At 42.7% G+C, this 25,003-nt stretch overlaps 2 protein-coding genes across 2 annotated transcripts in view; one reads left to right on the top strand and one right to left on the bottom strand.

The window, feature by feature from the left end:
- KIF15 (kinesin family member 15) overlaps nucleotides 1-5,548 on the bottom strand; it is a 42,289-nt gene extending 36,741 nt beyond the window's left edge. The window contains exons 1-5 of the mRNA XM_083467830.1: nucleotides 5,446-5,548; nucleotides 2,475-2,499; nucleotides 1,940-2,117; nucleotides 609-685; nucleotides 158-195 (exon numbers count right to left, since the gene is read on the bottom strand). Of these exons, the coding sequence (XP_083323956.1) occupies nucleotides 158-195; nucleotides 609-685; nucleotides 1,940-2,117; nucleotides 2,475-2,499; nucleotides 5,446-5,464 (337 nt within the window). The 5' untranslated portion in view covers nucleotides 5,465-5,548. The remainder of the gene's footprint in view (nucleotides 1-157; nucleotides 196-608; nucleotides 686-1,939; nucleotides 2,118-2,474; nucleotides 2,500-5,445) is intronic.
- A 168-nt stretch (nucleotides 5,549-5,716) lies between these two features.
- On the top strand, nucleotides 5,717-24,467 carry KIAA1143. The gene is made up of 4 exons (XM_083468633.1): nucleotides 5,717-5,857; nucleotides 11,844-11,991; nucleotides 20,828-22,314; nucleotides 23,102-24,467. Exons 1-3 carry the CDS (start codon nucleotides 5,750-5,752, stop codon nucleotides 21,031-21,033), a joined length of 462 nt encoding a protein of 153 aa, XP_083324759.1. The 5' UTR covers nucleotides 5,717-5,749; the 3' UTR covers nucleotides 21,034-22,314; nucleotides 23,102-24,467.
- Nucleotides 24,468-25,003: the final 536 nt, after the last annotated feature.

Raw genomic sequence — 25,003 nt, forward strand, 5'->3', positions numbered from 1 at the left:
TAATGATATCCTAATATGAAACTAGCCCTAGATTTGGGAAATACTGCGTTAGAAGTTAATATTACACAATGCGAAGCGGTGGGGAAAGAGGATCCCACACTGCGATCTAAAATGAGATAAACAACTGTGAACACAAATCGGTATGTGTTGTACTTACCCATCATCGTAAAGGTTTTCCCTGAACCAGTTTGGCCACTAAAGAGAAAAAGAAGCAGCACGCACGTATAATTATATCTCAGTAATCAGAGCTTACTCATTTAGTCATATATATATATATTTGCTAGGGTTAATTCTGTACCACTAAGAGGGTTAAATGTAGAGACCAGACTGTGGCAGAGCACATGTGTTGCATGCAGAGATTTCCAGGTTCAACTGCTGGCATCTCAAGTTAAACAGGATGGAGTAGCAGGCGATGTGGAAGATGCTGGGCCCCAGACACTGGAAAGCTAATGCCACACATGGATGAATGGACTAGATGAACTCATGCTTTAAAATTTACAGTCCTTAGAATGGTCTGACCAGGTAATGTATTTCTCAAAAAGAGCAGTTCATATAATTCAAATCAGATATTTTACTATTTGCATGAAATAAAAAGGTTAAAAGCTTACTATGCAAAAATGGTCCCATTGTAGCCATTCATGCATGATTCTACTATCTTTTTGGCCACGCTTGAGAACACCGATTCCTAGGCAGAAAAGATTTTAAAAAATAGTTTTAATATGTTATAATGATAAAAACAGCTTGACTTCATAGTATTCACAAACATATAACCACACACTGTGCACTATTCATTAAACAATACACATACCCTGACATTAAGGAATACTTTTCATTAAACACAAGCAATTCCACTGATACTAAAGAACCATTATTATGCACGAAATAATGAAATCAATGAGACTCGCTTCCAAGTAATAGGTTGGAACCATTATGAGAATATATCTAATGAATATGGCTATTACTAAAACAGAAATTGTTAATGTATCATAAATCTTAGCACACACCAGTCAGCTAGCAATTCTGTTTCCTTACTTTCATCTTCTTCCCTTTCCTTCTCAACATTCTTAGATTGCAAGCTCACATAAAGGGGCTATATATTATCTATGTATAATTCTTAGCTATTTCAGGCACTTTAAAGCAGTGTTAGAAAACGAAAGCTAGGAGCTAAATGGCACCCTAAACCATAGGTTATGGGTGCAACAACAGAATGTCTAGGCGCGCTTTTTTATAACAAGAATAGAAAACTGAAAATGAATGAATGGCAGCCAAAATATTATGTTCATCTTTCTCATGGTCTAGTCCAGGGGTCGGCAAATCTGGCCTTGCACGATGGGCCGCAGGGCATGGTGCACACTGCCTGGGAGCTCCACGGGGATGGGCCAATGGAGCGGCTGCTGCTCGTCAACAACGCCGGTGAGCGGGCAGCGCTGAGACATGCTCCTGAGCATGTGCAGAGTGCGTTCCGACTCCAGGTCCTGAGGCAGCTGCGGGAACAGCTTGCAGGGTATTTATATTTTTCAAAATATAGTCCGGCCTCCCACAAGGTCTGAGGAACAGTGGACTGGCTCCCTGATGAAAAGGTTTGCTCCCTGATGAAAAGGTTTCTAGTCCTTCCCCAGCCCACCCCCGTAATATTCTTAAAAGGGTCTCTTCTCCAGAGAGTAGCTAGAAGTGGGGAGGCAGAACTTACCCCTCAATAAGTGTGTATAGGATTGCAGCCTAAGGTAGGTGGGTAACAATTTTAATAACCTGTGTTATACTAGCCCCTTAAATGAAAGTACCTATCTGCAATTTCAGTTGAAAAATTTAATGCTAATGTAGATGGCTCAATGCAAACTATTTTCTATTACAAATGAGAACATGGCCAAAGAAGTCTCTTTTCTTTCTTTTTTTAAAAAATTACTTAACCTTTTAGGAACTAACTTATCTGTTGAATTACCTGGGTTGTATCCACATCTGCCACATGATCAAAGGTAAAAATCTTAGGTTCAGGCTTTGAATTCAGGCGAATAGTGTTTGATGAAAGAACAGATAAGCACAAGCCATTGTCAGCAAGCACAGTTCCTTCTTCTAGAGGGCGCACCCTCACGAAAACCTTGATAGCATCACCTTCAGCACTAAAACAAAACAACAGCTACATTAGTATACTAGTAACCAGCTGTAACATGTTTGTAAAGTCATTTTATTTTTGTCTCGTTCTTATGACACAATATGCAGACACAACTAGATAAACATATTTATCTTACGTTATGCCATACATGCAACTGCTGTGGAAATGTTATTGTTTTAACCTGCACCATCAGTTCATCTGATTTTGTTGCAGGTTGACAGTCGTCCATGCCTTTTTAAAAAAATATTTATTTTGGAACAGCCAGGATTGTAAATTAGGATCAAATTGTAAATCTCTTGATCACGCAACGAAGTTGTCCAATCTGATGTTTAATTCTTGCACACAATAATTAATGGATTCTTACCTGGAGGCTGCTAACGCTGGGTCACCTAAAAAACGAAAGTGAGAACGTGATAATTTAAAAACTGTATGTAAGACATCTATCTACTGCTAATTATTCACATTTCTATGGAGTGTCTACAAAAACAAGCTACAGAAAATGGGGTGACAAAACAAAAAAACTGAAGCAATGACAGACAGCTGCTAGCTATGATGTCACACATAATGCAAACACCTTGTATTGCCAAAGGTCTGGTACCCATACTCTGGTACACCTGGAAGGTGTGTAATGTGAACACCCCAGAGGTGTAAACTCCCCAGAAAGTGGGCTTAGAATAACCCCCCTTTTTGTCCTAAGTGGACACGCATTACTTATTGCATGCACATTCATATTGATCAATTTACTTGAGGTGTTTGCATGTGAACCCCTGTATCTGTTCCCTAACCATAGAACTGGAAAGAGGATGCGGGAATCGCAACGAGGTGCCCATCCAATCTCTGAAACCACGATTTATTTATTTTTTTAACTTATCGCTTTTTCATGAAAATGCTCTTTGCCAACTGCGCCATCCGATTCACGTCTCAAGCCATGGGTAGGCAAACTAAGGCACGGGGGCTGAATCCGGCCCAAATGCCTTCTAAATCCAGCCTGCGGTCAGTCCGGTAATGTGTGCTTTTATTTAAAATGCATCTCTGGGTTATTTGTGGGGCATAGGAATTCATTCATTTTTTTCTCTCCAAAATATAGTCCGGCCCCCCCACAAGGTCTGAGGGACAGTGGACCGGCCCCCTGCTGAAAATGTTTGCTGACCCCCCCCAAAAAGGAGGAACATTTTATCATATGTGGTGGGAATGTAAGAAAGTAAAAAACTTCTGGGAAATGATATATAATGAGATGAAAAAGATGTTGAAATATACATTTTTTTAAAAAATCAGAACCATTTTTACTTGGTATTATAGGTGAGGATATTAATAGACAAGATGTTAAATTGTTTTTATATGCAACAACAGCAGCAAGAGTATTGTTAGCCCAGAAATGCAAGCAAGAAGAAATTCTGACGAAAGAATGACAGAAAAAATTAATGGACTATGCAGAATTAGATAAAATGACAGGAAGGATTTGAAACCTGCGGGACCAGAGATTCACAGAAGATTGGAAGAAATATACGAAATATTTGAAGAGCAACTGTAATCAACAAATTACTCTAGTAGGACTACAATAAGTTTTGTAAGGAGAAATATATAAAACATTGCAAAGTAGAGAAAGAATAGAGATATTAGTTATGAGATTTAAATGTAATAGTGAAAGTAAGAAATGTATATTAAGTGAATAGATTGGAAAATTATCAGGTGTGATTGATGCAAGTCAAAAAAACTGTATAAGATGTAAAAGTATGTTTAATTATTGTTGAAAATGATGTTAAAAAACTAATAAAAATTTATACATATATGAAAAGAAAAAGTTTGCTGACCGCCCCCCCCCCCGGTCTTAAGCAGAAACAGATCCCACCGAGTTCAGTGGAGCTTATCCTTAGATGACTTAAAGTTGGAAAGGGACCAGGAGGGTCATCTAGTCCATCCCCCCGCCATGTAGGAACCTTCCCCCCCCAAAGTGGGGCTCAAACCCCACAAACCCGAGATGAAGAGCCTCACGCTCTACCAACTGAGCCATCCCTTCAGCACTACCTTGCCAAAGTGAAGATCCCAATAAGCAACTTAGGAAAGGGCATTGTTGTTGTTGTTTAGTCGTGTCCGACTCTTCGTGACCCCCTGGACCAGAGCACGCCAGGCACTCCTGTCTTCCACTGCCTCCCGCAGTTTGGTCAAACTCATGCTGGTAGCTTCGAGAACACTATCCAAAAATGTCGTCCTCTGTCGTCCCCTTCTCCTTGTGCCCTCCATCTTTCCCAACATCAGGGTCTTTTCCAGGGAGTCTTCTCTTCTCATGAGGTGGCCAAATATTGGAGCCTCAGCTTCAGGATCTGTCCTTCCAGTGAGCACTCAGGGCTGATTTCCTTAAGAATGGAGAGGTTTGATCTTCTTGCAGTCCGTGGGACTCTCAAGAGTCTCCTCCAGCACCATAAATCAAAAGCATCAATTCTTCGGCGATCAGCCTTCTTTATGGTCCAGCTCTCACTTCCATACATCACTACTGGGAAAACCATAGCTCTAACTATACAGACCTTTGTTGGCAAGGTGATGTCCCTACTTTTTAAGATGCTGTCTAGGTTTGTCATTGCTTTCCTCCCAAGAAGCAGGCATCTTTTAATTTCGTGGTTGCTGTCACCATCTGCGGTGATCATGGAGCCCAAGAAAGTAAAATCTCTCACCGCCTCCATTTCTTCCCCTTCTATTTGCCAGGAGGTGATGGGACCAGTGGCCATGATCTTCGTTTTTTTGATATTGAGCTTCAAACCATATTTTGCGCTCTCCTCTTTCACCCTCATTAAAAGGTTCTTTAATTCCTCCTCAATTTCTGCCATCAAGGCTGTGTCATCTGCATATCTGAGGTTGTTGATATTTCTTCCGGCAATCTTAATTCCAGCTTGGGATTCATCCAGCCCAGCCTTTCGCATGATGAATTCTGCATATAATATTCCCTTTTTTAACTATTTCTAAAAAGGAGGCGAATAGCCTCCTTCAGTTGCAAGGCACCCCACATAACCGTGTGTAGGGTGTGTGTGAGAGAGCGAGCCTCGGAACCTCCCCGCGCCTTCGGGGCTTGAGCTGCGTGTGCGGGTCCGACCCCATCCCGTCGCAGGGAGTTCCGCGGACCCCGCCCGCCTCCCGCCAAGAGTTCTCCTGCTCGCATGCAGAGTTCCCGAGCCCCAGCCGGCTCTGCCTTCCTCAGCGCCGACTCCCGACAGCAGCTGCTGTGGGGGAAACCCCGCGGCCGCTAAATAAATGCATAGGGCGAAAGAGCTTTTTCCTCACAGCTCCCATCCAACCTCCCTCCCTCGAAGCCCCATTTCGCCCCCACCGCCGTTTTTCCTTACCTTTCGACCCGGGGGCCATTCTCCGCCCCGATATCCCCCCTCAGCAACGTCGACTCCTCTGAGGGCTTAAAAGCCTGAAAATGGCGCCCTGTTTAAATTTGGCGCGAACGAAGCTTCCGCGGGGGCAGCCATTGTGGGGGGCGGGGGAAAGGGAAGGCCTCCGTCACGTGACGCGGGGAGAGAGGGCGGGAAGGGAAAGAAAGATGGCGGGGAGTGGGGTGGGCGGGGCGTCGGCGTGACGTGACGTGACGCGAGGCGCCGTCGCTCGGCGTTCACACAAGCCTAGGTTTACCTCAGCGGCACCATGAGCAAAAAGAACCAGGTTTCGTACGTGCGGCCGGCCGAGCCCGCCTTCCTGAGCCGCTTCAAGGCGCGAGTCGGCTACCGGGAGGGGCCCACGGTGGACACCAAGGTAACGGCGACGAGCGCCCGCCCCGGGGCCCTTTCCTGGCCAGGCGGGGGAAGGCGGCGAGAGGGTCGCCCTGGTGTCCGGGCTTCCGCGCTTCATAGAAGGGCCCACCGAGGTCGTCTATAGTCAGCGCAGGAATCTTTTGCCCAGAGTAGGATTCGAACCCACGACCTTGAGCGTAAAGGGTCTCGTACTCTACCCGGCTTCGAATTAGGGTTGCAGCCTCTCTTCTGGCAAAAGGCTATTCCACCCCCCCCCCAAAAAAAAACAAACATCTGGTGCTGAAGTGACTTCAAAGCTTTGCCTAACAGGATAGCCCCTCTGGAAATGCCACAATTTGAAGAGCCCCAAAGCTTTAGTACATGGCCTTTTGCACACCGTTTCAAACACATTTGGAGAGGGGTCCCTAACTTGGATCCTTGCTTAGGGATCCTCTCCCTAACAAGTTAGGGATTTCCACCTTGGCAAAGATAGAATATTTGAAATAACAGGACAAAACTGTATCAATACAGGATGTAGTGTTTTTTATTTCTTTCTTTATTATTAATAAATATTTTTATTTGAATAAAAATCCCCCCTTGAATAACTTTCTTTCCCTGGAGCATCTTTCTCCCCCTGCATCCTGTTCTCTTCTCTTAGGGAACATCCTAACTAATGAGATCCCAAATCTTTCACTCCCAAGTGCAGTTTTATTCTTTAGCCAGGGTGGATCCATCCGATTGTGCAAGAAAGAGATGGGGATAGGAAAATACCTGCTTTCTTGAGAAAGGAAGGATCTGGCACAATGACTGGTGTGCTATTTTTGCAGAAACAAACAGCAGAGGGAGTGCAAGCTAAACTGAATGAATCTTACTCCTCGCACTTTGCAGCATAAATGGCCACTTTGACCAACGATCCCAAACTACCATGCATGGAATGGCATTGCTGGCTTTTGATCTGGTGTCAAACCCTTAACCTGTGCTTCATTTGATAAGAGAAGTTATAGGTTGATACCCCCCCCTAAAAAAAAGCACACTCTAAATGCCTACGATTTAAATAGGAACATAAGAAGAGCTTGTGGGATCATACCAATGGCCCATTTCATCAGGGTTCGAAATTAGCAGGCGCCAGGCACATTTTGTGCCTAAATATTCTCCATTCCATTTGCGAGCACCTCAAAAAGTGTGGCTGCCATTTTTTGCGCCTGGCTGACACTCAAGGATTACTGGAATGTATGTGCTTTGAAAAGGGACACGGGTGGCGCTGTGGGTTAAACCACAGAGCCTAGGACTTGCCGATCAGAAGGTCGGCGGTTCGAATCCCCGCGATGGGGTGAGCTCCCGTTGCTCGGTCCCTGCTCCTGCCAACCTAGCAGTTCAAAAACCCGCCAGTGCAAGTAGATGAATAGGTATTGCCCCGGCGGGAAGGTAAACGACGTTTCTGTGCACTGCTCTTTTCACCAGAAGCGGCTTTGTTATGCTGGCCACATGACCCGGAAGCTGTACGCCGGCTCCCTCGGCCAGTAAAGCGAGATGAGCGCCGCAACCCCTGAGTTGGCCACGACTGGACCTAATGGTCAGGGGTCCCTTTATCTTTATGTGCTTTGAAGCCTCAAAGTATATATTAAGGATAGACAATATGTTAAGGTGTTTAACAATAAAGAGCAGTTTTGAAAACTGAAGTTTGGTACCAATATTTTTATTGTAAACACCAAATTAAACATGTATTAACAATTTCTGTTAAAAATGTGATATTAGCAATCTGTCACTTATGTTAATTGCATCTTAATTCATGCTTATCAAAATAATAAATAAAAAGTGTTGCCGACCCCCACCCCCCAAGGGCAACTAGACGTTCTGTTTTGGCACCCACAACCCAGACCCCCAAAGCCATTTGGCACCTACCTTTTCTGTCCCAGATTCTAACACTGCATCTCATCCATCATCCATAGTAGCCAACCAGATGCCTGTGGGAACCCCCAAAGCATGACTTGAGCACAACAGCCTTCTCCCCACTTGAGATTTCCAGCAACTGGCATTCAGAAGCATCACCGCTTCAAACAATTGGTCCTAAACCCAGAGAAGTGCCTATGTCAGAATTGCATGCGTAGCCAGGCTCTTTGTCTCTCTTGACATAGCAGCCCTTGGGCTTTGCGCCACCAGCTGTTTGCGAAAGAAGTGGGTGAAGACTGAGCTTTGAAAGTGGTTCGTGTGAGTGAGACACAGTCCCAAAACAGATATGAAAAGCCCCGCTGCTCGTGCCCAGCCCTCAAGTGCATGCAAATAAGCTTGTATTGAATCTCTGTAGGCCTCTCGTGCTCTGTATGAGGGTGACACACAAATTCACACAAGCAATCCATATTTTTCATATTTAGGCTGTTGAAGAAGGCTTCTGCTGAAGTCATTCTAGAAATTAATAATTGTACGATTGTAGAAGTCTGGATGAGCCCTGAGAATGCCAGAGATCTTGATGGATCAGCTGCAAATCCAGAAATATACAGACGTTCTTGTGCACATGCCGTAATTTTTTATGTGTGCATCTGTGTTACATCTGTGTTTCAATATGAAAATTGTTCTTTACAAATAAAAAAAAAAGGTTTGCAAAAGTTTTTTAAAAAATTGTACGATTGTAGAAGTCGACCGTGCTGGTTTGGTTGTGAAGCAGTTGATAAATAAATTAAAGCCAAATAAATAAATAAATATTGTAGCCACTCCAGACTTGTGCATGTTTATTAAACATGTAACTACCCCTTTGGCTATAAAGCAGGGGTAGGAGTTAACATTTTACCCTTAAAAGGAGCATGTTGATGGAGGGGGGGGGGAGTGAAACTTGCCCACCCCCCACTCAGCCTTACCCTGCCATGCTCCTCTGCTTTACGTAGTTTTTTCCTTGCCAGTAGTGGAGCCAGGCAGGGAGGGGCAGCTTTAAGCAGCAGAGAACAGGGAAGTCAAGATTGGGTGGGTGGGTTTGCCTCGCCTCCCCTGTGGGCTTTTTAAAGTATAGATACATACCCCCCCCCCCTGTGTGAACAGAGCATGGATCACTCACTTGGTTAGAGTGTGGTGCTGATAATTCCAAGGTTGCAGGTTCGATCCCCATAAGGGAATGCTGCATATTCCTGCCTTGCCAGGGGTTGGTCTGATCATTAGGGTCTCTTCCAATTTCATGATTCTATGTCTATGTGAATTTGCATACAATTATTCTCTCTATCCAAAAGCAAAGTCCAAAAGACTCAAGCCATGCAGCGGTCTTGCTGGTGTTAATCAGGTCTGGATCTAGTTGCAGAGCAGACCTTCTGGGAACCTTATACACACTGCCTTGGCAGGGCAAAAATCTAACAAATAGTATTTTGCACATGGAGCTTGCAGCAAGACGTTGGGAGTATGGAATGCTCCTGTTCAGGGTTCCAGCCTGCCTTCCAGCCATGCCCTTTTGCAAGATGGACCTTTTCTGCAATGGCTCCCCATTTGTGGAATCCTCTTCTCAGGGAGGTTTGGCTGAGATAGATGATAGATGATAGCTAGATAGATAGATAGATAGATAGATAGATGATGAAGGGCCGTATACAAGATAGATAGATAGATAGATAGATAGATAGATAGATAGATAGCAAGCAGGTTTAGTTTGGACAAACCAGGCGAGATCCTTTCTTAATGAACAAATTGTCAAAGGGGGGAAAGGCAGGAGAGTGATAAAGAGGAGGAAAAGTAATATTTCAATTTGTCCTTAGTAACAACGCTTCTCTGACAGTTTCATGCAGTGTGATGGAAACCAATTTGTAGCTCTGCATTTGATGTCTCGTAGGTTTGATTGTTTTCCTATTCTGCCTGCGCTGGTGAGTGTTCTGGGGCTGCAGAAATGAGAAGCAGTACAAACCTTCAAGCTGGGTTGCTTTGCATAGATAAAAAGCTGTCACATTTTGTATTTTAGATGCAAGCTGACTAGTTGCACTTCACAGAAATCTGAAAGCATTTGAGTTGCTTTCGGTATAAGCTGTCTTTGCAAATCACAGATTCGCAAATCTAGACTGGATTCCAGAAAGATTGGGTGGATTCCCATTGGGCTCCCGGAAGGGCATATATACACTCACGGGGTCTGAGCTGGCACTGACAGGAATATGAGACCTTGGGTTGTACTGGATAGCTCCATGAAAATGTCAACCCTGTGTGCAGCAGTTGTGAAAAAGGCAAATTCCATGTTATGAATTGCTAAGAAAGAAATGGAAAAGAAAGCTGTTGATATCCTAATGCCACTATATAAACTTGTGGTGTGACCACATTTCAGATACACTGGGTACAGTTCTGTTCACCTCACTTCAAAAAAGATATTGTAGAGCTGGAAAAGATTCAGAAAAGGACACCTAAATGATCAAGAGAATGGAGCAACTCCCTAAGAGTAAAGGTTGCAGCATTTTGGGTGACTAAGAGGTGAACGTGGTAGGATTTTATAAAATTATGCATGGCAAGGAGAAAGTGGATAGAAAAAGCTTTTCTCCCTCTCTCATAACAGGAGAACCTTGTGGTTGTAGGGGTAGAGGGTAAAAATCATCAAAAATCACCTGTTCTGTTCTGTTAGTGGAGGCGTCTAGATCCAAAGCTCTTGTGTGAGTGCAAGGGCACCAGTTGGATTCTACCTGTTCATTCTAGATGATAACTGGAAGCAAGTTTTGTGTAAGATTTTTGCAATCTGTAGCTGTAAACCAGCTCAAGAACATTACATCTTTTGCCTAAAAGGTAAAGGGACTCCTGACCATTAGGTCCAATCATGACCGACTCAGGGGTTGCGGCGCTCATCTCGCTTTATTGGCCGAGGGAGCCAGCGTACATCTTCTGGGTCATGTGGCCAGCATGACTAAGCCACTTCTGGCGAACCAGAGCAGCGCATGGAAACACCATTTACCTTCCCGCCGGAGTGCTACCTATTTATCTACTTGCACTTTGACATGCTTTCGAACTGCTAGGTTGGCAGGAGCAGGGACCGAGCAACAGGAGCTCACCCCATCGCGGGGATTCGAACCGCTGACCTTCTGATCGGCAAGTCCTAGGCTCTGTGGTTTAACCCACAGCGCCACCCGCACCCCCCCCCCCACATCTTTTGCCTACTACTTTTCAATTAATGCTGCAATCCTAAGCATACTTACCTGGGGAAATAACATTGATTCCTGTAAGACTTTCCAGTGAAAATGGCTAGGATTAGGGACAAGAGTGACGTGGTGTGTTCAAAAGTCCTTTAAACAGCAATCCTCAATACCCGCTCAATTGGAATTACTCCTGTTTAGGATTGGGCCTTTATGTTTTATCTCAGCAAAACCTAGAACGGCAGGTCACTATTTATCCCAATCGACAACTGAAAAATGAACTGAGGCAATGAAGGTGTAGTTTGTCCACGGGCTAACTTCACGGCAGAGGTAGGACCTGAATACCGCTTCATGTTTAACCAACACCAGACTGCACTGACTGTTAACTGTCTGGAAGTTTGGTTTTCTTTCCTTTTCTTTTTATTAGAAAAGTATTGGTTTCTTACTTGCTGGACATAGTACATAATTAAATGCATGGTTTGCCTCAAAATGGCCTTCTTACAATAAAACTAAATGATTCAGGTGATGTAGTTGTTATTAGAATTATTTTACTATATAAAAGAAGACCCTTCAGAAAGAACAAGACTCAGGAACCTTTGACCCTCCAAGTGTTGCAGAACTACAAGTCCGTTCAACCCTGATCATTGGCTATGATGGCTGGGGGTGATGGGAGTTGCAGTCCAACAATGTCTGTAGGGCCAGAGGTTCTCCAGTCCCGACATAGAAGATAACAGGGAGAAGCTGTTCCAGCCAGCCTTCTTCCTGACATTTTATAATTTCATGTTCTGCCAATTCCAAGTATTGTTTTGTCTTCTCCTTAACCCAAAAGAACTGGTCAGATGGTAGTAGATGACTGCAAATCTTCCTTTTCTTACCTTAAAATTATTTTGGGAATTACCATCTGAGTAGCTTAGCTTTCCTCCTTTCTTCCAGAGAGAACAGCTCCCAGCTGATGACGACGAGGATGGAAGCGACAAAGAGGATGAACAGCCACAGGTGATTGTTTTGAAAAAAGGGGACCTGAGTGCCGAAGAAGTGATGAAGATTAAAAGGGAGGTTAAAGAGACTCCCAAAGCCATAGGTACGTTTTGTAAATACTAAGTTCAGCATTCTTTACGAAGTAGAAGGACAGTTTCTATCAAGCAGCCTTCTAATTTGTCAGTTACTTTGCATACGATGCCTATCCAACCCCCCTGCTCTGCTCACTTTGATTTCCTTATTGCCCCTCTCCCTAACACTCTCTCTGTGTTGATCTTCCAGTACTGCCACCAATTCCCATTTCCCTGGTTTGCCATTGCAAGTCACTACCTTTCTCCTTTCTGCATTACAGCTGCTTCCTCTCTCTAGGGGCTCCTTTGGGTGTGCTTTCTCTCTCTCTTGCTAGCTTTAGTTAGAGATAATAAGGTTAGAGATGCAAGGTGGAACTTAACAGCACAAGTGTGACAGCCACGGCAAAGGGACAGAAAGACATAACCGCGTTTAAGGCAACAACTTACTGTTCATCTTTCTCGAGGGACAATGGAGTGCGCCTTCTGGGGTGAAATCAAACAGCTGGAGAGTCACAGTAGTCGCTGTGGCTGCAGAGACCGATAACTTGTAACTGCTGCCTCCTGCATTGCTTTTGCTGCGTTAGCAGCACCAAAGTGGCCTCTCTAAGGTGCAAACCTGGGCAGCATGTATGGAGCTCATGGGCTGCTTAGATTAGTGTTTCCCAACCTTTTCCCAACCATGGCCCCCTTCTGAACTTCTTTCCTTCCTGTGCCCCCCATGGACACAATACAAATCTGAGGTTCTGCCCCATTAACAAAAGCCTGCCCCCCAACAAAAATCCTGGCTATGCCCATGCCCCCCCTTGTCCTACTGGTAGAAAGGTAGCTATTTAAATGTTTTGTTTGTAAACAGTTATTTGACACACAGGGGGAAACCTACATATACAGTCCAAAAGGTGCACAGGGAGTTCTGTATAAAGTGGAACCTCGTGTTACGTACCGTCCCCCAACAAATGCTTTGGGTTACGCGCTCTGCTAACCCAGAAGTAGATGCTCCCGGTTGCGACCTTTGCCCTGGGATGCGAGCGGAAGTCATGCTCCGGCGGCACGGCAGCAGTGGGAGGCACCATTAGTGAAAGCGCGCCTCATGTTATGAGCGGTTTCCGGTTACGAACGGACCTCCGGAACGGGTTAAGTACATAACACGAGGTACCACTGTATATGGGAGAAATATTAAAAGCAAGTGGTCCTCACTGACATGGTGCAAAAAGATCTTATCAAGCAGCTCTGGCTTGCCCAGCCCTACCCATTGTTGCCCCACCACCGCACTTACCTGACCTGGGGGTTCTGGATCGTGGGCTCTACTGGTCAAAACAGGAGTCTCAGTGATCACCCTCTCCTGCCGGAAACAAACCAGGACTGCTCCAAGAAAACACACATGGCAAAAAGGAGTGCTAGGACCTGGTGGGCCGCCCCCTTACTCGCTTGTGATTGGCCAAGCGGATAGCCAGCCTATCAGGATTTTTTAAAAAAACAAAATTGATTTCTCCCTTCTCACTTCCCTCTGTGGCCCCCTAGCATCATGCTGTGGCCCCCCATTTATGCAAGTTTCACCTATGCCCCCCCTTGGAACATCCTGGAGCCCCCAGGGGGCCATATGCTCCCCCATTGGGAAACACTGGCCTAGATAACAAGACACTTCACTGATGTGGTCCAAAGGAAAGCAGACCAATACATTTGGCACCAGCTTGGCTGCAGGAGTTGGTGGAAAGAGGTGTAGAAGACACCACCCTCAGGGTTTACTTCTGAAGCTTTTCTCACAATTTGAGTACAGCCACAAGGCAGTGGGGGTTTACAATCAGAGTTTTCCTTCTCTAAGATGGTGTACCTGCCTGATTGACAAACCCCATCCGCCCCTCACTTCCCTCTACAGCATGCGCAGAAACTGCCTTCTTGACCATTTGGACCCGCTCTTGGTCTTCCCCGCTCAATCCACCAGAGCCTGCATTCGCATGCAGGGAAGTCCCCCCTAACTCACAAAAGGTTTGGGACCCATCAGCTACCCTCACCTGGTTTAGCCATCCAGTTGAAGCTGTCCCCAGGGTGTGGCTGCTGACAGCATATATATATATATATCTCAATCACAATGCACACAAAGGAGATAGACAGAAACACACAAACATCAGTTTGGCAGTGATGGCATCAACCACATTTCTTCAGTGATAAAGCAGATCTCTCTTAACAGAATTGTTTTTAGCCACAATCTAAATATTTTCACTTAACCTTAATTTATTGGTAGAAGCTAAATTAGTTTCTAAAAATGAAAAGAGCTTAAGTCTGTCTCTGTGCAATATTTTTCTGTAAATCTTCCGCTTGAATCCTAGAGAGAATTACTGTCCTGTCAAAGGTAATTTTTTCTGAGATAAAATTTCATAGAAGCAGAAAATGGTAATTGGTGTATAATGCCTTTTTCATGTATTCATTATAATCTCTAGAATTGATTTTTTCTGCTCCTTTTCTAGTACATCTGGCCTCTGGGACATCGTAATGTATGCACAAGTCCAAAAACTTGGCAGCGAGTGTCCTTACTCATTCAAACTCTAATATTATTCTAGTCTTGTTCAATTTGCTTGGTTTCTCTCTCTCTCTCTCTCTCTTGTTTAGTTTTTTTTTTTTTAAGCCATATGCCACACATTATCTGCTTGGGCATCAAAGTACACTTTCTACATCCCAAAGTGCTGCTTTAGCACTTTGTGAGTTTGTGCTGACGTGTAGCTGATCGGCAGCCTTACTGACTTGCTGTTATTTCAAATAACCTTGTGTACCACTTGACTTTCAACACCAGGACAATAGATTGGTTTCCATCGCTCTTTATTTCAATACTTTTTTCAGGGGAGAAAGAGAGACATATTTAGTTTAATGATGCCGGTGGTCTGAGAATTGTGAGGTACCATACCAGTGGGAACATTAGAGCGATGCCTTTATGAATAAGTGGCTAGAGGAACATGTACAGTGGTGCTGGAGAAAGCCAAAAGGTTTGCTGTTAAGCTATTCAGTCTTCTGCCATTAGTGAGTAAAGATCGTGTTGATGAGCCCTCAGCCCTGCAGTGGTGACAGATCTACATGGCTTTCCCTCTTCCGTCTTGAATTGCTGGCAGGCAAAGGAATCCTGGAAGAAAGCTCCGTTTAATATGGGACTCCATTATGGAGAAAGAAACTGAGCTCTGTGCTGTGTCTCTTAAGTTCTGCACAGCATTGTGGAAACTGAGGATTGTATAGATGCCTTTGCAGTCTCACAGTACCTCTATTGAAATAGACTGTTAAGAGGGTGGCTTCACAATATAAGTTTTTAAAGCATAAAGTGTGTGTGAAACAGATGCATATTTTCAGTCACATCAGGATCCCACCATGTGTGCATTTATTGCCATATAATGTAAAGGTGCCCTGACACATGAAATAATTACATCTGATCCCTAGTACAGTCGTACCCTGGTTTTCAGTCACCTTTGGAGTCGAATGTTTTGGCTCCCGAACGATTGAAAACCAGAAGTGATTGTTCCAGTTTTCGAATGTTCTTTGAAACCCGAACGTCCAACGTAACTTCCTGCAGCCAACTGGAAGCTGCGCCTTGGTTTCTGAATGTTTTAGAAGTCAAACGGACTTTTGAAATGGATTCCGTTCGTCTTCCAAGGCACCACTGTAATTTTTTGATTTTTAATATAAAACAACAACCCATCAACTTTCTGTGAAGAACCCACACGGATAAAGAAATGACAATTCTGGGAACTGAATTTGTGTGTGTATGCATATAGAACTGTGATTTACCTCTTTTAAAACAAGGTTTTTCTTTTTCCCTTTTGAAATTGTCTTAATAAGATTCAAAGTGGAGAATAAAGATATCTTTGGAATGGCTGTGTTTTATTCAGCTAAGTCGTACTCAGAGTAGACACATAGAAATCAATGGACCTCAAGTTGGTCATACCCATGAACTTTAATGAGTCAACCTTGAATGACATACCTTCAAAGTGCTCCCACAGAAACCCCGCCCCCCCAAACCACTTTCTCCAAGGCTTTCTTTTTTAAAAAAAGTTTTTATTTATATTTATTTCAAATTTATACATTTCAATAGTTTTACAATCAATTTAACATTCAGAGTTTGACTTCCTTCCCCCTCTTTCTGCAGTTCCTTAAATTTATTTTTTAATCTCTTCCGCATATCCAAATTCATTTAATTTGCTCATTTAATTATCTACTTTAAATATATACTTTTATGAGACTGCAGGTTATTACAATAATCCTGCTACCGTTCTTATCTGTTTGCAATTTATCTGTAAGTATTCAACAAACCATTTCCATTCTTTTATAAAAAGTTTGTTATCTTGATTTCTTATTTTCCGGTAAGTTCCACGATTTCTGCATATTCCATAAGTTTTTGTATCCATTCTTCCTTTGCTGGGACTCTGCTTCTTTCCACTTTTGGGCGAGTGGCATTCTTGCTGCTGTAGTAGCATACATACCGGTAAATAAATTTCTATACAATTTAGGTAGTTCTGCCCCTATAATTCCCAAAAGAAAAGCTTCTGTGTTTTTTTTACAAAAGTTATTTTGAACATCCTTTTCATTTTGTTGTATATCATTTTTCAGTAAGCTTTCTCCAAGGCTTTCTTAATCACTGGAGGAATATGAAGTTAGTTCCCCATCATCTGGAACTTCTCCAGGTTTTTGTGCCAGGGTTCAAAATCCAAGGCGGTTCTCCAGGTTTTTGTGCCAGGGTTCAAAATCCAAGGCGGAGGACTTTATTTGAGAAGGACCAGAAAACTAGTAAGATCCTTAGAGTCGCTGCTGGAGAGCTCAGCCTCTGAAGGTTCTTAGTCCAGGACCACAGCAATGACACAAACAGTATTTGTTTAAAGGATTTTAAACAACGTCATTTGTTTAGCATTGTCCCCAGTAACATTGCCAGCTATTTTTAAAACACTTGTTTCCTTGTTTGTGCCAAATATGTTCTTCCTGGGCAGTCTTAGCTGTGCTGATCTGTTAAAGTTTTAATGTTGTTATTAATGTTTTATTTCTCTTTCTGTCAAAATTAACTTCTGCTTCATTTCTGTAAAACCTAAACCATTCACCGGCCTACAACTGTCAGCTCACTTTCGATAAAAAGCAATTCCTCTCAAATTCCTGGCTTTGGCTGTTGTCAGGCTTCTAACAGCATTTGTTTCTTTTACAAATCCCTCTCTGAACTTTTCAAAGATAGATAGCTCATCAGTTTCTGGAGGTCATTGGCCCAACTGTAGGATGTGGTAGAAATCCATCACTTGTATCTCAGAATGGGTGAGATGTATTTTGTTCCTAGCTAAAGGAAAAGTATCCTTTTTTCCCCCTTGCTTTTTTTGCAGGCCCTCACAAATCAAAGTTGCTTTCCTTCAACATGTTAGCCAAGCTGATTTAGGACTTCATCTCCTCTTTCTCATTCTTCCTGCAAACTGCTTGCACAAGACTTTACCTGTAGTCATTCCTCGCTGATTTATTCCCCAGTTCACCACTGCTGACAATGTGGAGTGGAGTCAAGGGCTCCCAAAATTGGTTGGTGTTGTTGATTGAAAGGTTTTGATCTCGGTGAGCCAGTGTATCCTATCCTAGTTCTCTCATCTCTCTCTGCTGGCAGGTTTTCTTTTCTTCTGTAGATAATCTATGAGTCAAGGTCTGATTTTTTGGGTGTGTATTTGTGTGTGTGTGTTTCATTAAAAACATTGTTACAGCATATTTATACTAGTCCCTCTGATTTCCACATCATCAGAAAAGATCAACCCTTTCTCAGTGCCACTTTAATTAACACACCGCCATATGATCTAGAAAATCCACCATCCCAAAATGGTGTACGCCCCCTCAGGGATTGACATCTGTCTGCTCTGCATCTTCTACAATCATGAGCAGGGTGGATAAAAATCAATGTTATTTTTTAAAAAAAAAATTAAAAAATAGGATTTTTTAAAATTTAAATTGGATTTTTTAAAATTTAAAATGGATGGATTTTTAAAATAAAATGCTTTTGGAGGAAAAATATTTCTAAAGGTAGTTTTCTGTTTAAGTTACATTATAGTCCAAAAGCTAGTCATCAGGAAATAAGGATTTGTTTTAAGTTTTTCATGTGTGCTAAAACTCAAAGGTTTTTTTAAAAAATTGTTTAACCAAATCAGTTAACAAACATGGATACATATGCTATAATGTTATTGTTTTAGTTTAATAAATTGTTTAAATTGTTATTAAGGAAATGATTCTTTTTCTCCTTCTAGTAAAGCACAGCAGAAAAGTTGTCCAAATATAAACAGTTAACTTATTAAATCTCACGATAATTTCATAATTATCTGTCTATGTATTTCTAATAGTATAACCAAATCAGTAAATTTTGATACAACTGTAAAAACTACTCTGAAAATTTATTATTCCAAAAATGAAACTGTCATCTGGTTGTAAATATTAAGATTATACCAGCAAGAATGAGTCTTTCGGTAAAAAAGAAAAGAAAAAAAGATTAAAATCAAGTCTTACTGACTAGTGATTTAAATCTATTTGATTTAAATCAAATCCACCCTGATCATGAGCTTTCTTTTGAGTCAACTTTCTGCTCATCACCTGCTCTTCCTGCCAGCCCTTGGAGTCAGCCACTTTCTCCCAGTGCTGGGAGAGGTCATAGTAGCTGTGCTGTACCATTAATTTTGTTTGGAGTTCTGGCAGCTTTCAGTGGAGACAAGGAGCGAAGTGGGAGTCTTGGCCAGTCCATGGGTAGTAAGCCATAAAATGAGACCTTGTACGGGAGAGTAGAGAGAAAGAGAGAACATCAGCCCAGCTCACTCCTGCCCTACCTGTTCTGCCTTATTTTATTCAAAAAGGCAGCGGCGTCGAGCAGTAATGGAGAACCAGCTGTTGTCTTTGCTGAGGTCTGAATGCGAAATTCTTAGAATACATAGCTGAGTTTGCTTGGATCACAGAACTAGTTTTAAATAGTGTAATTGTTACAACAAGAGTGCATTCTGTATTCCACTTTGTTCATATTGAATCCACCTTTGCACTGCTTTCCATGACAGCCTTGATGGAAAAGGTACCATGTACCATCACAGCTGTGGCTTATTATAAATCTCAAGATAATGGTGTTGCAAGGGCACAGAGTAAGTTATTAAATGAAGATCAATCAACCACAGTGTTTCTGGCAAGTTTCTATTAGAAAATTGATTTTTAAAACATTCTGTTACTTAGTTAAGAAAAATGTGTTGCCGAGGAGAAGCTTAGATTTTTCTTTCAATGCTCCGCCACCTATAAATTATCAAAATTGCAAGCCATCTCAGCATAAGGCTTTGCTTGTGATTCATGACGCTAGCTTTCATAATCTAGCAAAACAGTTTTGAGATGCTTCAATCTTGCCGATGATCTTCATCTCGCACATTACCAGTCTCAAGAGTTTGTCTTCATCGACTTCCTCAAGCAACATTTACTAGCCTTCACATACTGCATTATGATGCCCTTTATGCACCGTGGTTGCAATCCATCAGTCAGTGCCTCTTATGCAACCACCATTTATTTCATTGTGTGTTTCACCTAAGCTGTGCTGCGGGGTTTGGTAGGTTATATGCCTTGTATGTGCACAATGACATAGTTTAAATGTGTTGACCAGACCATGATTTGGCTGTTGTGAATGGGCTATATTCTGTCATAATAATAATAATAATAATAATAATAATAATAATAATAATAATACCTTTATTGTCATTGTACAACCTGTGTACAATGAAATTAAACGAGCCTTCCTCCCTTTACGTACTCAGGATCCCCTTTCTGGTCTGTGGTAACTATATTATTTTATTTAATAATTGCATTTATACCCCACCCTTTTCTTCAACGAGCTCAAGGCGGCGTACATTCTTCTCCCTCTCCACTTTTAACCACACAACAACCCTGTTGGGTAGGCTAGACTGAGAAGCAGTGATTGGCCCAAGGTCACCCGGTGAAATTCATGGCTAATTTGGGGATTTGAACTCTAGCCTTCCAGGTCAGAGTCTATTAAATCGGGCAAGAGGCAGTCCTTAATTTCAGTGGGTCTGCTCTTACAGTAGTTAAGCTTGGTTGGATACCATCCATACTGATAGTACCTGAAAAAAATACGGAAACTTTCAAGTTTAGGGTCGTTTTTGTTTTGTTTTTTAATTTTCATTTATGAATGCTATGTAAGTTAACTGTGTGCTTACCTACTACATTAGTTATGAAGATTCTTTGTAACGTTTGCCAGTTTCCTTCAAATAGTTGCATCAGATTTCTTCCACTCTTGCTTCTTTTGGAGTCAGGCGATCCTGGGCTTTCATATATGAAATTTTGAGAAATTTCATTAGAGTAACTCAGATCAACATATTACAGTGGCAGCACATCACTGGGCCAACCTGACCTTGTTATGACTTCCACCACATATAGTGTAACTAAGACAGAATTTGGGGTGGGGTGGGGTGGCGTATTTAGACAAATTAATATTGAGAAAGACGGAAGGCTACCTTATAATGGCTTAGACAGCCTTTCTCAACCTGTGGGTCCCCAGATCTTGTTGGACTACAACTCCCATCACCCCTAGCTAGCAAGGCCAGAGCTCAGGGATCATGGGAGTTGTAGTCCAACAACATCTGGGGACCCACAGGTTGAGAACCACTGTCTTAGACCATTGCTTCATTTTAACTATTGTCTGCAGTGGCTCTCAGAGTTTCAGATTGTGGTGTCTCTCAGCCTTTGCCTGAAGATACTGCAGAATAAGCTTGTGCACTGCTGCAGCCTTTTCCCAGGATACTTGAGCTATCCGGTAGGATTATCATACTTTTTTGAAACTCAGAAGGTGGGAAAGTAGAGATGCGAGAGTGTGCACATAAAGGACTATTTGCATTCTTACCCTAGATGAAGAAGCTGACTCTGGAGATGGAAAGATTATGTTTAGGAAACCTCCTAAGCGTTCATCAGAAGAGAAGTACTCCGGTTTGACGGCCACATCAAGTAAGAAGAGAAAAGAGACAAAGAGGATTTCTCCAACCTCCCAGAATACAACCAAGCAAGTAAAAAATAGCAGCTTGCTTTCGTTTGATGAAGACGAGAGTGATGATTAGGAGCAGATTTGGATAGACATACAGTTTTTCCTCACAGGCAGAAAGTTGCGCTGAGCGCACCATGGAAACAGAATGGGACTTTTAATTTTATTTTATGCACATCTATAGTCATGAAAGATCTTTGAACAAAACTATGGAAAAAAATGAAATCTGTACAAGTTTAATATTCCACATAATGGAATCTTTATTGGTGCACATATAAATTTTCAGAGAGATTTATCTGCCAGCCAGTCCCCTTATTTTGTTTCCACAAGAATTTAGTGTCAAAAGACGGCATCTGTATGTGCATATTTACTCAATTACACCTGATTACCCAAACGGAGGAATGTAAGGTCTGTTTACTGTGGACTAAAAATGTATAATGTTGCTTTGGCAAAGCTGTCTGTCGTATCTCAAAAGGACCGAAAGAATTGCTGGGATTCTGATCACACTGGGCATATTGATTTCAAAAGAAGAAACCCAGCCGCAGAGTGTCCTTTAGTGGAAAAATATTTGGAAGTTCAGTGTGTTCTGTAACCAGGAATGGATTGTGTGTTGCTACAAAACATGTAGCAGGATTAACAATGTAAAGCTTCATCAAGGAGCTGGTCCGATGTTGCTGGGTGCAACAGCTGTTTTTAGTATAGCTGATATTTTAATGCCACGATTAAATGGCTGCGTGAAATTATTTTCTGTGATTCCGTTTTTACCCACTGTTCTTGAGAGAATAAAACTGTTTCTCCCCAGGCTATAACTGAAACTTTCTTAGCAGTATTTTCCCCAAATTATAAATGATTATCCTTTAATCTAGAAGGTAACAGAGGCTCCAAACATATGGAGACTGAAAAGACCCCAATGAATGGATTATCCAGTCTCACTCTGAGTCTTAAGAAAGGATATCCTGTTTCCAAAGCATTCGGGACAGATGCTTAGGTACAGCCCACTTCTTTCTTATATGACCTCACATCATCTCTGATAACTAAGAGTACAAACTGTGGTCATGCCATTGAGTTTCACTTCCTCCTTCCCCTTTTGTCTTAGTGACAGCAGTTAAGCATAGCATCCTTTCCCCTTGGAGCAGACTGTGAAGCTACTCAGCATGTGCAAATGTCCCATGTGGAGAGGCAACACAACGTCTTCCTCAATTTATTTCACTAATCCAGAGAAGGGGACATCACCCAGTTAAAGAGTTAAGGACATGCCAACTATGATATTCAGAAAAATATCTATGACAGGCATCTTCCCATATCGGATTTGTGGGTGCATATATCTGCATGTAGTCAGCACCACATACCACTGGAAGTTCCTGTCAGGATCCGTCCTACTCTGGAGTAGAACCCTGATAGAGACACATGCCCGACTGGCATGTTCTCTCCCTCCTGGTCGTTCGTTCAGGAGAGTCAAAAGCTTTCTTCAGCCCAAACATCACAGTGACCAATGCCAACAGACACCGGCACACTTAGGGATCTGCAGAGTGTTTGCAGTTTGCATAACAGACCTCAGCAACTGAGCATTTTGGCTAATCTACTTTATTTACATATTAACACACACGGAACATTCTGACTTAGCTCCTTCCTCTTTCTCATCAGACAGCAAAGAGAAAGAACAAAGGACAATACAGTGGTGCCTTGCAAGACGAAAAGAATCCGTTCTGTGATTCTCTTCGTCTAGCGGTTTTTTTGTCTTGCGAAGCAAGCCCATTGACGGATTAGAGGATTAGCGCTATTAGCGGCTTTTAGCAGCTTATCTTCTTATCGGATCAGCTGATAAGCGGCTTAGCGGCTTAGAAAAGGGGGGGGGAATGAAAAAAACCCCGCAGGAACTCGCAAGACATTTTCGTCTTGCGAAGCAAGCCCATAGGAGATTCGTTTTGCGAAGCACCTCCAAAACGGAAAACTCTTTCGTCTAGCGAGTTTTCCGTCTTGCGAGGCATTTGTCTTGCGGGGCACCACTGTAGTCCCACTTCACGGAACACAGTAACACAATCATCCTTTCTCCGTCACTTCCCACTCTGTGGAGTCAAAACGTACACCATCATGTAATAGACAACAATCCCATGACTGCAGTCATGGAGCAGGAATCTTAACAGTTCCTAGCTTCATAAGAGATTAGGTGCAGAATTATCATCGTTGGTGCCTGTTTAGCCATGGCCACTGTGGTGATCAGACTACTGCAGCAGCTGAATGGCTAATGGTAGCAGCTGCCTTTACTTCCCTTCCTGATATCCCAGGGCTACAGCAACACATAACATCGCCATGTGCAAATCCTCCTCCTGACAATGTGACACATTCTCACACACTTGGTAGAATAGAGTATGGTGAAGAGGAGACCTTCTGTGCCCGGCTGTCCTCTGGACAGAAAGAGTGACTGATTTCTTGGATAGTTTATGAACCAAAGAGTAGCTCCATCTTTCTGCAGATCAGTTTGTGTATTGGAATGCATATCTCTGAAATGCAGCTTCCTCAAGATACAGTGGTACCTCGGTTTTCGAGCATCTCGGAAGCCGAACGTTTTGGTTTTTGAACGCCGGAAACCTGGAAGTAATTGCTTCCGTTTTTGAACGCGTCTTGGAAGTTGGACGTGCTTTTCAATTTTTCCAATTGACCTTGCAGCCAGCCCCTTGCTCCTCGGTTTTTCAAACGTTTCAGAAGTTGAACGGTCTTCTGGAAAGGATTACATTCGAGAACCTAAAGTACCAGTGTACCACAATTACAGAAACTGCTAGTGCAGACAAATAATAAACAAACAAACAAATAAATAGTTTATATGAACTGCCCTTGGATTTGGCTAAAATGGAGCTTACATATACACACACTTCCTGGTTGGTTCCACTGCCATTTCCCCTTTTCAGCAGGGCTGAAAGTAATAAGGATACAGTAATAAGGGACAGTTGATGGAGCAGAAGCTTTGGTCTAAAAGAAGGTTTGGCCTGCAGGTCATGGTAAGGACCTGGATTTGAGAGAGATGGAAGATGGCATGCTGAAAGGAGGGAAGAACTTTAAGGATGGAGTTCTATTAGAGAGAAAACAGTTTAGATTCAGGCTGAAGAAGTGGTTGGGGTTATTTGGAGTGGGATGGAACTCACCCGTAACACAAAAGCACACACTGAAGTTGCTGAACTACAACTCCCATCATCCCAGACCATTGGCTGTACTGACTGGGGCTGATGGTAACTGGGTCCCGAGAACATCCATAGACGCCATACTGCTATAGTAAGCCTAAACAGGTATGCACATTGTGCAGGTGGGTTATATGCATGATTGTAGACTTCTGTTGCTAAACTAAAAGGAAAACTAAGGTTCACTTCCAGAAGAAAAAGGGCAATGCGAATTTTGTGTTTCTGGGATGTGACTGTTATCAAATATTGTTTATGCTGATCACCGTAGTGTATAGCTGTTTGCCTGCTTAACCAATGAATAAATGTACTCTCCAAGGAACTGGAAGTGCGCCAGAAATCCTCTGGACTCTGTTTTCTACACAGAAATGCTCCCTGTGCATTTTTTCCCACACAGTCGGCAAAGCAACTCGCATTAGCTGAAAGGTAATTCCAGCGCTGTGTTTATCAAGGTGGTGAATGATGCCCAAAAGATCAAAGAGAATTAAATTGACCTTGAAAGCAGGAAGGGGGCTGGCGAGAGAGAGAAACCATCGAGCTGATTCTGCATAGGCAGAAACAGTTGTTAGGAGCATAGTAAGCAATTGTATTTAAGACCCGTCCTTTTTGAGAGTCCTACTAGGGTTCAGTGAACAGAGCATGCAGGCCACTTGCCTACTGTTTTCTTTGCTGTGCTGCCCCATGTACAATCTGCCTTCAACAGGTTCATTATTGGCTTGGTGGCTTTTCCTCTGTCTGCACACAGTTCAGCGGGGACAAAAAAAGCACTCAGAGTAGGGCAAACCTCCCAGTCAGTTCTGAATCCTAACCTGTCCTCCACAGGCATAAAAGGTAAAGGGACCCCTGACCATTAGGTCCAGTCGTGGCCGACTCTGG

Source organism: Podarcis liolepis (assembly GCF_965112155.1).
Source record: "Podarcis liolepis genome assembly, chromosome: 12".
In the NCBI taxonomy this organism is placed as follows: domain Eukaryota; kingdom Metazoa; phylum Chordata; class Lepidosauria; order Squamata; family Lacertidae; genus Podarcis; species Podarcis liolepis.

What these genes read in the sequence shown, in the direction of transcription:
- KIAA1143 (XM_083468633.1), top strand. Translation starts at nt 5,750, where the DNA reads ATGAGCAAAAAGAACCAGGTTTCGTACGTGCGGCCGGCCGAGCCCGCC. An exon ending in GGCCCACGGTGGACACCAAG is followed by an intron (nt 5,858 to 11,843) that starts GTAACGGCGACG and finishes CCTTTCTTCCAG; the next exon opens with AGAGAACAGCTCCCAGCTGA. An exon ending in AGAGACTCCCAAAGCCATAG is followed by an intron (nt 11,992 to 20,827) that starts GTACGTTTTGTA and finishes TTCTTACCCTAG; the next exon opens with ATGAAGAAGCTGACTCTGGA.